A 12,043-nucleotide genomic window follows, 5' to 3' on the forward strand; every position below is an offset into this window, starting at 1 on the left:
ATCTAATCTAAGCTACAGTCATGTACTGGAACATTAGACAAATCCTCAGGTCCTTATCAGGTCTTAAATGAGATAAACACAACTTTATGAACAATGACCAAAGGTTATGTATTACAGATTACGTTGACTCTTTAAGTCCAGATGTGTGGACCTATGTTTGTAGTTTATAGATCCAATAACAGGAGTCGATGCTCCTTCATTGTAACATATTTGCCAACCATAGAAGAAGACGGGGCATCAAGTACATCCGGGTAATATTATAGTCGGCGCTTATGAATGCAGTGGTCATAGAAGTTTGGTAAGAGCACTCTGAGGAGAGTTCTGTGATGTTTCGTTCACGCTGACAGCTACAGTTCACAGCTACAGTAAGCATGCCCACGCGTGCTTTATAGTAACAGTGTAGCTCCGACCTGTGGAAAAGAATGCTGCTGTCAGTGATTAGCTAGCCTCAGTTAGCAACACTGTTTACATCCAGAGCAGCCAAGCGTAAATCTGGAAGGTCAGGATGAAAGCAATTTCTAAACACCGAGAGCGAAACCGAAATATTTTACTGCCACGTGGAGCTTTTTATTTTTTAATATTGCTACATTGGAATAAGTTTCCAAGTTAGCTGGCTAACTGAGAGTAGTCCTGCTTCATTAACTGGAAACTGAATGATGGACTGTTTCATGTTTGTGGCTGATAGGTGATCTTTATGTTGTCCACGTCTCTGCTGTATCTGGGGTATTGTTGTATCTCCATTTGTCACTATTATTATTTTTAATGTACTTTGAACTACTTTAGCCCAGCTCTCTTTTCCCCAGGGCGCCAAACCTACACAAAACCTCACAAGCTAGCCAGTGTCCTTTCTGACCCAGGCCGGTGTTGTGCCAAAAAATGATTGCTCGTATTTAAACTGCTATAAATAACTTGTTGGTCTATAATATGTGAAACAAATGTCAAATGTATCCCTCATGAATGATATCAAGTCATCTTGAGGCACAAACAACATTCATGTCACAAGGTAGAAGCTGCAGTCAGTTTTTGGCAGTGACTTTTATATAGCCTTAATTTTTCCAGTTAAAAAAAACATCTTGTTGACATTAAAAATGTCTTTTTTTCAGAGTAATCTGTTCACTGAAGTCTATTAACCAACATACGTAAAGATATTACACATAAAAAACACACAGAAACATTGGAAATCAGTTTTTGGCACAACACTGGTGTTGGCATTACTAATACTTGTTCTGTACAGATGCTTCGTCTGTCTGAAATCATTAACCACATGCCTGTACCAGATTTATGTTTCCAGGCATCTTGTTAGTGTTACTGCTGTTGGGGAATCATCTCTATAAAAGCTTCACAACATTATATTAAAACGCATGTGCTTTCCCCTGCTGACACACACTCAGCCCAGATGTTCTTACATCTGCAGTCTACACATAGAGTCCGTTTTTATGTTTAACCAGGAAGGGATGCCACCTTTAGCTGGAGCCGAGTTGGTCCACACTCCATTGCAGCTGTATCGATACCTGCTCAGGTGCTGCAGGCAGTTACCGTCCACAGCAATGCAACAACACTATCGACATGCCATAAGACAGGTGAGGTCATCTTATGCACCGATCAATGACAAGCAAAATGTTTTCCAAGTGAAACTGTGACGGTAACTTTAATACCTTCTGGACTCTTGTGTGACAAGACTAACAGAGCTACATCACATCTGACACAGAGAAATGGTTTTAAACAGCTCATTGAGAATCAATGGCAAGACCTGTGCTCATGAAGTATTCATATAATCCTGCACATAGTGAGGATCGGGAAAACGATGAAAATTGTCTCAATGCAGAATTAGTGAGCCGTCTTTATTAAGCACCAGTTCACAGCAATAGTTATTTTAGGGACCTGGCATTAATAAAGAGAGAACAGTCACACGATCACAGGGTGACAGTGGGGAGGAAGAACTTCACTTTAACAGGAAGAGACCCACCCAACCTGCTGTGTTTTGGGGATAATTCAGTAATCTTTGTATTACTGTAGAGTCTTGATCTTACAATATAAAGTGCCTTGAGGAGAGTAGCGCTTTATAAATAAAACTGAATTTATGGCCGTGTGATGTGATGAAATATAGCAAATGACAAAGCCGATTGTTTCATATTATACTCTACCGTTTATTTTGTATTGTGCGAAATACACCGATAACTGCGATACTTTTTCACCGCCGCTTTAGATGACAGTAGTCACCACGGCAACACAGAAGGACCATACGAAACAAATCGAGGGGCTCGTTCCTAAACGAGGGGTTACCTCTGTAACAAAGTCTGACATGGAGCAGAAAACGGTGCTGTGCATAATCTGACCCGGCCCCCGCCACAGACACCGACACCACAGACCTCTGACACCACCTAAGCAAGAATCGCGTGTTTACGAATGAGAAGCACAAAGAATCACGAAGATAAATATACATATATGGTTTTGTTCAAAACACACAACACGTGACTGTGTGGGGTTTATTTATAATCATATTTATTTAACTTTTTATTATTTCAATGAAGTAAAAAACAAGCAGTACTTTCAATGTGTTGGTTATATAAACTATTCACTGAATTTACAGAAAATGCCAATATTGTGATGTATATCATTATGGGGATCAGAAATGACTTGTATCAGGAGATTTGGGTGATGTTGAATAGAATTCATCTTTTGTTGACTGTACTGAAAACACCAGTCTTAGTCCATACTGACCACTTTAGACACGTGTGTTGTGTATTTTAAGTCAACAGAAATGTTAAAAATTTGACCATTTTTAAACAGATAATAATATAAAATGGAGAAAAGCAACAAAATATCTTAAAAAGAACTCGTGCACAGTTCTACAAACGGTTGTTGCAGTGACGTGAAGAGGCCGATCTATCGCTGCCTTCATCACTAACCTTATTTTCGGTTTCTGTTGTGATGTGATTGGCTGGCAGCAGCACTAGAACAGTCGAATTGTTAACGAGCCGTTTCCTGTGAAGGCAAACTCCTGACCTTTGACCTTTGTGCTGCACTATTGATTTGTATTTTTAGATAGTGCTGACATGTTTATGGTCACCATAACAACCAATAACTGTGACTCATACACCATTAATGTATCATCATCATCATTACTGCTGAAAGTAGTTTCTGCCAAGATCATAAAGTCTTTGTTTGCTGTTTGTTTCCAGGGTTACAACAGCCACTCAGATGAAGACGACCCTGAGAGGATACAGATGATCATCCAGAGAGCGATTGCAGATGCTGACTGGATTCTCGATAAAGTAAGGATAAAGGAAAGAAGACCTCCAAGGTCTTACGCACATGAACATAAAGTGTAATGTTCATTTCGTTTGTCATTCACAGTATACCAAGAAGAAATGAGAGCGTGTCCACGGCGGTGCATTTTGCAGGGCTGTCCTGGAGTCACACTGGTAAAGGTGCTGTCCCTGTCTGCGAGTGCTCAGGGTGTTATGTTTTTTTTTTTGAGGGATGACCAATGACTCGCTGTAAATACTGTTCTCAAACTGTGCCATTAAATGTGCAATCATGAACTTAGTTGGTTTGTTCCTTGGAGCAAAAGTCGAACAGGAGATGGAAACTGAAACTATTCAGCGAACTACAAAGAGTTCATGGTTTTATGCTTTATATACATATCAATATCCTCTACCGCCTCTGTGTCTGAATGATGAACACACGCAGTAGTTGGTCCAGTGTTATCTGAGCATGGCGCCAGAAGCGACTCCCACCTTAATGCACGTTTAAAACTTTAAATATGTTTACAGCCTACTAAAAAAGGTACTAACTTTCGTACCAGAACTGTGAAAAATGCTACAGTACTTGTTTTTTGTTTGTTTTTCCTTTACTGCCGTAGGTTCCTCAGGCTGCGTATGTAATGATGTAGAAGCAGAACTGAAGGGGACGACATACGACCTACAATGGTTCTAGATTATCTTCCATGCTGAAGAAGAAGAAAGAGAACATGGAAGATGGCAGCAAGTACAGCTGCTACCATATCGCTGCCCGTACTTGTTAATAGTAAAAGTCCGGTATGGAAGTACTTTACATTCTTGTCCTGAAATACACTTTACTACTTTGTTTGAGACAGCTAGCATCAAATCAGCTGTGTTCCTTACTAGAGCTGGGCAGTCAAAAAGGAATCAAAACTGACACTGGGAATCTCTAATCCACGTAATCTTTCCCGTGTCGGTTATTTCAGTTTTTTAAAATTCTGTGTTGTCACGTGACTCTGTGCCTTCTGCAGCATCATGGAGAAAAACAAACAAATCAACACATCGAGCTGTGTGCACAACTTCAAATCTCACGTCTGTTGTTTGGACACGTTTGACTTTAGTAAAGACGACTTCAAACATAAGGGAGAAAAACATTTCATCATCCAACAACAATACTACAAATCTGTTGCAACGCTTGGAGGACAATCGTGTCACCAATTAAAAATATCCCACCTTTAACAGTTCGCATATTTACAGTACGACCTGACTGCACGGGGTTATGGTGTGTTGTGTGTCGAAATTTGAAGTGAAAAATGAAAAAGGCTGGAACGTGACAAAACGTGGGACAAGTGAAGAGCTGTTAATACGGTCTTGTTGCACTGTGTGTGTATGTATATAAAATAATTATTCAGTAGTTGCAATAAAGATAAAATGTTCATCGTGATTTGGATCTGAGGCCACATCAACCAGCCCTAGGCTGAACTGTAACTAACATTACTCTGTAATGTTAGCGGTCGTGACATCCATTATACAGTCTGAGCGCTACGGTCAGTGTACTGCACACAGTGGTGATGGACACGTTTGAAAAAGCAGACAGTGTAATATAATGAACTCCTATTGATGGTGTCAACAACAAAATCAATGTTAATCACCTGAAAGAAAATCATTCAAAGTGTACTTTAGCTGTCAGGCTGCCCTTTCAGACTTCCTGGGTTAGATCCTAAAGGCCTGTTTCAGCAGATTTGCAGGTCAATGTCTAGTCGGTGGTTGGACGAATAGAAAAGCTGCTCTCATGTTGCATCAGTGGAGGGTGTCCGATCCAGGATCGCAGGCGAAGAGAAGCAAAGATATTTCTCTTTTCTTTTAGTAAATGAGGATTTTCAAGTGTTGCTATTTAAGTACTGAAAGAAAAAGAACTGACTCGAGATCAGATTTCAGCCACAGTTTATCACAACCAGGAAGGAGTTCAGGTGACTCCATCCGTAGGCCTACAGTATATAAAAGCACACGTGAACTGCCCTCTGCAGTTTTAGGCTCGTGACATGCTTTGAATGTTCTTCCCTATGTGAGGTAAAACAATGCCAGAATATTTGCATATCAAGTAATCTTTATTAACACAATACTTAATTGCACATTGTTAAACTTTGCTCACACATCTCTTCTACAGCTTGGAGGCAAAGGTGATACTTTTGTGCAACATACAGTATTCAAGTATAACCATTTTTCTCAAATGAATGCTGGATAACAAGGATACACATACGAGAAAACAAGGAGAATGTTTTTTATGTACTGGCCTCACCAACCAATGGAATAAAACAAAAACATCCTGATCTGCTCATTTTTCTTGAACTGAAACTTATTTACAGCTACATGCACATGCACTATTAATCTCCATTGATACAAAAAGTAATAAAACTAGATATACAGACTAAAGTATAAATAGTATAAATAGGTTCTCTTTGTATAAATAGCTCCATCGTCTTCAGTGTTGGTGTGACATGTTGAGACACTTAATGCCAGCAGAGATGAGCACGTGAAGCTCGCTGCACTGTAAATGCACACACCTGCTGTCCACAGTGGGAAACAGCAGGCAGTCAGTTCACACGCAGCACGTCAGAGGAGGAGGCGTCCGTGACGTCAGAGTTTTGGGACTGCTTCGGAAAAGGAGCTGCAGCGGAGTAGTTCTCTGAAAATGGGATAGGCACTGAGGAAAGTCGCAGATTGTTTGGTCTCGGGAGTTCTTACTTCTGGAGAATAAACTGGTCGATGAACTCGTTCTGCTCTGACTCCACTTTGGACAAAGCTTCGTACTCTATACGATATCTGTGACAAGGACACAACAGAAAACAGCAGACAGGCATAAGAAAGGGATACCTGACTACCTTTACTTATGCCTACCACACATTAGGTCAGCACTGGGCCTCCTCCACTAGCATGTGTACGGAAATGTTTCTACCCTGCACAGAAAATATATATGTTCTCCACACAAGGCATTTATTTAGGCACACACGAGTACTATTATTATTTTTTTAGGAGTGTTACAATTAAACAAACACTGGAATACAATATAAATGCAATATTGTATAACTGTGTGACAATAACAACAACATGGAGCTTGCTGGTCTGATGAAAGCTGGAAAATTTATGCTAAATGTGTTTTTTTCCTATTGTGTTTCACATCCTGTAAAACAAACAAACAAACAAAAAAAACTAAGGTTTTGGAGAATTGTCATATCCCTGATTATACACATGGGACACCATAGCCTACTGTCCTGCACAGATGAGTGTCTTTACCCACTCATTTTTTTCCTATATTACCTTTCAAGCTGCATCTTCTTCTCTGCTATGAGAGCCTGAAGCTGCTGCTGCTGGGCCTCTCTTTGCTTTGCTACAGACGTCAGCAGGTTTCTGGCTCCAATGGCCTGAAGGAGAATAACACAGAATCATACCTGATAAAAGTCTTATTCTCATGATCACATATCATACAGACACACTCAGATGTTATAAAGCTTTAGTACACGAGCACTACAACTTCTTTTGCAAGAGCCAATGAAAAGTCTTCAAATATCGAGCTTACCTTCATCTTTTCTGTCTCTGCTTCTTTTGCCAGTTCATCCACGAGCTCAATCAGACCTCCCACTATCTTCTGAAACTGGCCAATTTCTGTAAAGAAGAACACGTGTCTGTACATGCAGGACCTGCTAATGTTAGGAGAGCAGGTTAAACTAAATGTGATCTGTGCTTACTGTCCACAAACTCTTTGCACTCTTCTTTGAGCTCTGAAGTCTTCTGGCTGACATCAGGCTCCAACACTCGCAGCTTGTTGAGTTCATCAAAATAAAAGCCTGCCTCAGCTAATGGGTCTGTAGCCATGGCCACGGGGCCTGTCACAAAGGAGACAGAAAGAGTGATAGAGGAAGACTGGCATGAGAGAAGTTAAACACGTATAAAACATATAGCTTTGATATCAGTATCAGCATCCAGAACAAGTCCTTTAACTGCTACTGTAGTTAGCAGGCTTTCCAGCCCCATATAAAATCTTACAGTACAGATGACGTCATCTGGCCCTCATTTACTAACACTGTGTTTGCATCGGTTTTCTTCAGCTTCCTCCCACAGAGACATGCAGTTAGTGGGGTTAGGTTAACTGGTGATTCTAAATTGCCCATAGATGTGACTGTGAGTGCAAATGGCTGTCTGTCTCTCCGTGTTAGCCCTGTGACAGATCAGTGACATATAGAGTCTCACCCTGTGGTGCCTAACAACAACAATATAATAATCCATCCATCCATCCATTCGCTTCCGCTTATCCTTTTCAGGGTCGCGGGGGGCGCTGGAGCCTATCCCAGCTGTCATAGGGCGAGAGGCGGGGTACACCCTGGACAGGTCGCCAGTCTGTCGCAGGGCCAACACACAGGGACAGACAACCATTCGCACTCACATTCACTCGCTCATTCACACCTAGTGGCAATTTGAATTATCCAATTAACCTATCCCCACAAGCTGCATGTCTTTGGACGGTGGGAGGAAGCCGGAGTACCCGGAGGGAACCCACGCAAACACGGGGAGAACATGCAAACTCCACACAGAAAGACCCCGGCCTGATGGTGGAATTGAACTCAGGACCTTGCTGTGCGGCAACAGTGCTAACCACCGTGCCTCAATATAATAATATTATTATATATATATATACATAAGTTATAAAATAATTAGAATAATACTAAATTAATATTGTCTTTTTCTTCATTATTTGCAGTCTTCCAAAACATCAAAAGTCACAAAATAGATCGAACTGCAGGTAAAGAAACCAACAAACTAAACTGGAAGGTCTAGTGAGGTCATTGTTACGTCTATAGTGCCACAGCACCATCTTTTGAGCCCTGTGTTGTGGTTGTTTCTGCTGCTGCTGATTGAAGGTTTCTGGGAGTTTAGTGTCATCGTGTTGGTTCTACTGGCTAACAATCAAAGATATCGCAGCAGGGAAGCCACCTGTTTGAAACCGAAGACCTCAGTTAGCCATGGTCACATGACGTCGGTGTTTCCAACCAGACGTCGGAGCCTTGTTTTTGACTATATGTCTGGACGTCCAGTTACGTTTAGCCACTAACGGTAACATATGGTCCGTTCATGCAAAATGAACTTTTCGTTGAACTGTGGTCTTCAGCGACAGACAGGTTCGAAACGAACATTTTACAAGCAGCTCTATTCACTATTTACGGTCAAATTATCATTAAATAAACACGTACACATAACTACAGGCTTCCCCAGTGTAAGTCATCAGAATCACATTAACATCGGATACAATGGAAACTAACCTTAACTTATTTGAATGTACAAAAACGTTATAAACGGTCTGAGTAAGTAAAACAAAAGAAAGCTGTAGTATTACTCACTATTTCTTGCCAGTCGAAATCACTAACTGTGACCCAGGCTAACACTGTTAGCTAGCTTGCTAAAATTAGTTAGCTAATTCAAATAGCTAGTTAGCTAAGCTGCTCACTAACGCTAGTTGGACGCAACACATTAACCCCGTTAAAGCTAATAAACCTACGTGGACAACACGGTTTCATTAACCCCTAACATGATTAAAAAACGCTTGTACGTGTGATTTTACCTCTTCTAACCGCAGTCACAGACGGTTCTCTGTTGTTTGACTATGTGGCAGAGTAACAACCAACCAAAGCTCCTCCTCATCCTCTCGCTGCCAGGGAAACCAAACGCTCCTCCTTGTGTTTGTGTGTGTGCGCGCGCGTTTGTTTCCGTAACCTGGCTCATCCAGAGCCCTGTAATATGAAGGCACTTCTGTATTTTATAAAAGGTGCTTCCTACGGTCGCAACAAAGAGTTAAAACTGAAAAACCAAGGTAAGACCTGTGGGAGGCGTGATAGCTGAATGAAATGGAACGGGACTGGCGTGTACACGAGCATTCCAATCCAATGAAGGCAGGGCAGTTTGTCTTGCAATACCTGTTACTGACGGACGAGGGCAGCATTGTGTTTTGCAATTGAAGGCCTGGCCAGCGTAAACTCGCTGGAAGAAGAAGGCGTGAGCTTGAGTTGGTTGAACTTCTTTTTCTTTTTTAACAGTTACGCAACGGCGATAAAGTTGACTGCTGGTGTACATTTATCTAACAACTGAAATACAGCGCAGGGAGGTCGGTGAGTAAATGTTTGTAGACGTATTTAGTGTCGTTTACTCTCAGGATGTAGCGAAGGGCGACAACGTTAAGCTTTCCACTGAAATCTGGCAGTTTCATGTGACTTGTTGAGTGTGACACACTTACTTGGCAAAGTAAAGAGTTTCTCTGCGTCATATTTAAGCTTTGCTATCTTTGAATAGATTCAAAACGTGCTCACATAAACACATTTTCAAGATCTAGGATTTCCAGGTTTTCGCGTTCGAAGTCTTGACATCCTGCTCAAACATTAGCTAACCTTAGCGAAACACACATGCGCAGGAACTAGCGGTGAAACATTGACGCAAAGCTAATAATCCACTAGCGTTACTATTTAAAGAATCTGGTGAATTATCGGTAATAACGTAACGGTGTGAAATGAGTACATAATAACGTTTCGACCGAACAAAGCATGCCGAGTAACCTGACCCCCCACTGACACGTGAATGCATCTGGTTAGTTTGCTGAAAGTCATTCTGCTGCTAAACGGTCTCTTTCTTTGACATGCGCACTCAACAAAAGCTGTACGAGATTATTATTATTATTATTATTATTATTATTATTATTATTATTAGCCTTTTACCCGTTAGTAGTGATTTTAAAGTTGAAAAATAAATATTTTTACTACCATTCCCAAGGAAAAACATAAAACGCGATTTAAGCTTTTTATGTGGCTCTTTTCAGTGACTAATTATATGTGCCCCCTCCCCACCCTTTCAGTTTCCGGTCCAGCCTCATTCCTCTGAGGGAGCGATAGCAGTAGGGAAGGTGGTTTCCACTCTGGGCTGGGAAGATTCCCCTCCATCTCTGCGTGTTTTATATGATTAATGCAACAGTTTTGATCAACGCTGACCTCCATGTAGCTCCACAGAGAATTTTTGGGTGTAATTCAGGACTCTTGTTTGTTTTGTTTTTTTCAGGAATGACCTGGAGCACCAGGAGGTTGTGGCGGCCTCATCAATAGTGGTCAACACGGCGGGGGACCTGCGGACCTCCATCTGCAGGGTGGTCATCTATCTCCAAAGGGACATGTCTGGGGACAGCTGCTTACCCCAGGACCTCAGCAAGTCCGAAACCACCTCCCCAGACCTTCCTCTGGCTTGTCCCAAGACCAAGACCTGTAGTCATCACGGAGCAGTGGGCTTAGGCAACAAGTATGTTCGGCTCAACGTTGGAGGGATGCTGTTTTATACGACGCTGCAGGTGCTGACCAAGCAAAACTCCATGCTGAAGGCTATGTTCAGTGGAAAGAAGGAAGTGTTCACAGATAAAGACGGTGAGCATTTCTGAGCTGCAGATACAAGTTTCCCAAAGTATAACCTCACATACATTGCATGCATATATTCACTGTGTTTAAAGTAGGAAAGATTGCAAAAGTTCCACTAAATGTTTAAGTCGAGATTCTGGCTCACGAATCAAAGCTTGACTTTAAATTTCAGTCACTTTGAATTAAATTTTAGCTGCCAGTATTTATTCATTTATTTTAATCTGTACTGATTAAACAACAGGTGCTTTTGGATAGTGGGGAGGCATGCTCTAAACTCGCTCTGTCGTTTGTGGAAAATGCTAGTTGACGTCAACTATGCAACAATTAGTTTTTCAGCAGACGTCTTTCTTATAGAGAAGTTCATCTGCAGAGTTGCACTGATCTAAACTCTATTTGATATCAAACAGACTTGTCAGCTGTTGATAGTCAGACTCTGACATCTGCACCCAGACAAGCACAGAAGAGGAAATGCTGAATTGTCTTCTAAAGCTTCATATATGCTTTTTCTTACATGAACAGGAACATGTTTACCATGAACTCATGCAGAAAAGTTTCACAGTGATCCGTTTACCAACAAGGTTTTAGCAGCAAGCCGCAGAAATTGCACAGACCAGTTAAAATATAAAGTTTTATGACCTTTATAATTTGCTAGAGACAGGTCTCCATGAATGTGTCCGAGAGTGTCTGAAATAAAAACCTATGGGCTTGATAATAAAAGGCCGGTCCAACAGTGGATAAGACATTTTGACAGCAGTAACACCAGCGAGACTTGCACACAGCTTCCTCTCAGAGATGTTGGGTTTGCTGTCATGTCGGCTACACGCTGTTTCCTTTCAGGTGCCACAGCAGGTCCATATTCTCAGCACTGTCTCTTTTTGTTCAGGTTGGATCCTGATCGACCGCAGCGGGAAGCACTTTGGCAGCATCCTGTGTTACCTTCGAGATGGCAGAGTTGCCTTACCCAAAGGTCGACAGGCTGTCCAGGAGCTGCTGGTCGAGGCAAAGCATTTCCTTGTCCAGGGCCTAGTGGAGCTCTGCCAAAACTCCCTGCAGGTCAGTTCCATCCATACTGACTCGTACGGTCCACACAGTGTTTGGGCACTTTGTTGCTCTTCAGACTGCAGCGCTTCAGTACCCAAAAATGAAATACTGGAAACTACTTTCAAGTGCCAAACTGTGATCTAAGTAAGCTTACACAAATGAGAGTAGCTCTAGACACTCAAATTATCACATTATCATCATCATTAATAATCATAAGATTACTGATTCTTGTTGGTTGTGCGGACGCGGCCTTTAGTCTGATCTTCAGCTCTGGGATCAAGTGATGAACACAGCAGGGCTGCAGTTCTCCATGATGTAACCTCTGTGGTTACTCCT

The 12,043-nt window shown here is 41.6% G+C and overlaps 3 protein-coding genes across 8 annotated transcripts in view; 2 read left to right on the forward strand and 1 right to left on the reverse strand.

Annotated features, from left to right (window-relative positions):
* The first annotated feature begins 236 nt into the window (after nt 1-236).
* Nucleotides 237-4,662, forward strand: lyrm9 (LYR motif containing 9). Of its 4 annotated transcripts, none has more exons than XR_010573931.1 (5): nt 258-365; nt 1,449-1,580; nt 3,183-3,275; nt 3,358-3,431; nt 3,866-4,662. XR_010573931.1 is itself a non-coding variant. In XM_063492688.1 (4 exons), exons 2-4 carry the CDS (start codon nt 1,455-1,457, stop codon nt 3,373-3,375), a joined length of 237 nt encoding a protein of 78 aa, XP_063348758.1. In that variant the 5' UTR covers nt 237-298; nt 1,449-1,454; the 3' UTR covers nt 3,376-3,847. The 4 variants fall into 4 exon arrangements, 2 of the variants coding, with proteins under 2 accessions (XP_063348758.1, XP_063348760.1); XR_010573930.1 differs by having other exon boundaries at nt 3,358-3,425; XM_063492688.1 differs by lacking the exon at nt 3,866-4,662 and having other exon boundaries at nt 237-298; nt 3,358-3,847.
* A 105-nt stretch (nt 4,663-4,767) lies between these two features.
* ift20 (intraflagellar transport 20 homolog (Chlamydomonas)) lies at nt 4,768-8,961 on the reverse strand. The gene is made up of 5 exons (XM_063492687.1): nt 8,839-8,961; nt 6,971-7,108; nt 6,802-6,887; nt 6,543-6,646; nt 4,768-6,047 (listed from the first exon to the last, which is right to left on the reverse strand). Exons 2-5 carry the CDS (start codon nt 7,095-7,097, stop codon nt 5,966-5,968), a joined length of 399 nt encoding a protein of 132 aa, XP_063348757.1. The 5' UTR covers nt 7,098-7,108; nt 8,839-8,961; the 3' UTR covers nt 4,768-5,965.
* Nucleotides 8,962-9,255: 294 nt separating this feature from the next.
* Nucleotides 9,256-12,043, forward strand: part of tnfaip1 (tumor necrosis factor, alpha-induced protein 1 (endothelial)) — a 10,562-nt gene continuing 7,774 nt past the window's right edge. For 2 of the 3 annotated variants that reach the window (XM_063492683.1, XM_063492686.1), the window contains exons 1-3: nt 9,259-9,382; nt 10,320-10,675; nt 11,550-11,719. In XM_063492683.1, the coding sequence (XP_063348753.1) occupies nt 10,429-10,675; nt 11,550-11,719 (417 nt within the window). In that variant the 5' untranslated portion in view covers nt 9,259-9,382; nt 10,320-10,428. Of the gene's footprint in view, nt 9,383-10,319; nt 10,676-11,549; nt 11,720-12,043 lie in introns of all 3 variants that reach the window. The other variant, XM_063492685.1, reaches the window with a different exon arrangement.

This window comes from Pelmatolapia mariae, linkage group LG14, assembly GCF_036321145.2.
Source record: "Pelmatolapia mariae isolate MD_Pm_ZW linkage group LG14, Pm_UMD_F_2, whole genome shotgun sequence".
NCBI classification, from domain to species: domain Eukaryota; kingdom Metazoa; phylum Chordata; class Actinopteri; order Cichliformes; family Cichlidae; genus Pelmatolapia; species Pelmatolapia mariae.

What these genes read in the sequence shown, in the direction of transcription:
- lyrm9 (XM_063492688.1), top strand. Translation starts at nt 1,455, where the DNA reads ATGCCACCTTTAGCTGGAGCCGAGTTGGTCCACACTCCATTGCAGCTG. An exon ending in ATCGACATGCCATAAGACAG is followed by an intron (nt 1,581 to 3,182) that starts GTGAGGTCATCT and finishes GTTTGTTTCCAG; the next exon opens with GGTTACAACAGCCACTCAGA.
- ift20 (XM_063492687.1), bottom strand. Translation starts at nt 7,097, where the DNA reads ATGGCTACAGACCCATTAGCTGAGGCAGGCTTTTATTTTGATGAACTC. An exon ending in GTGCAAAGAGTTTGTGGACA is followed by an intron (nt 6,888 to 6,970) that starts GTAAGCACAGAT and finishes TCTTCTTTACAG; the next exon opens with AAATTGGCCAGTTTCAGAAG. An exon ending in AAGAAGATGCAGCTTGAAAG is followed by an intron (nt 6,048 to 6,542) that starts GTAATATAGGAA and finishes TCCTTGTCACAG; the next exon opens with ATATCGTATAGAGTACGAAG.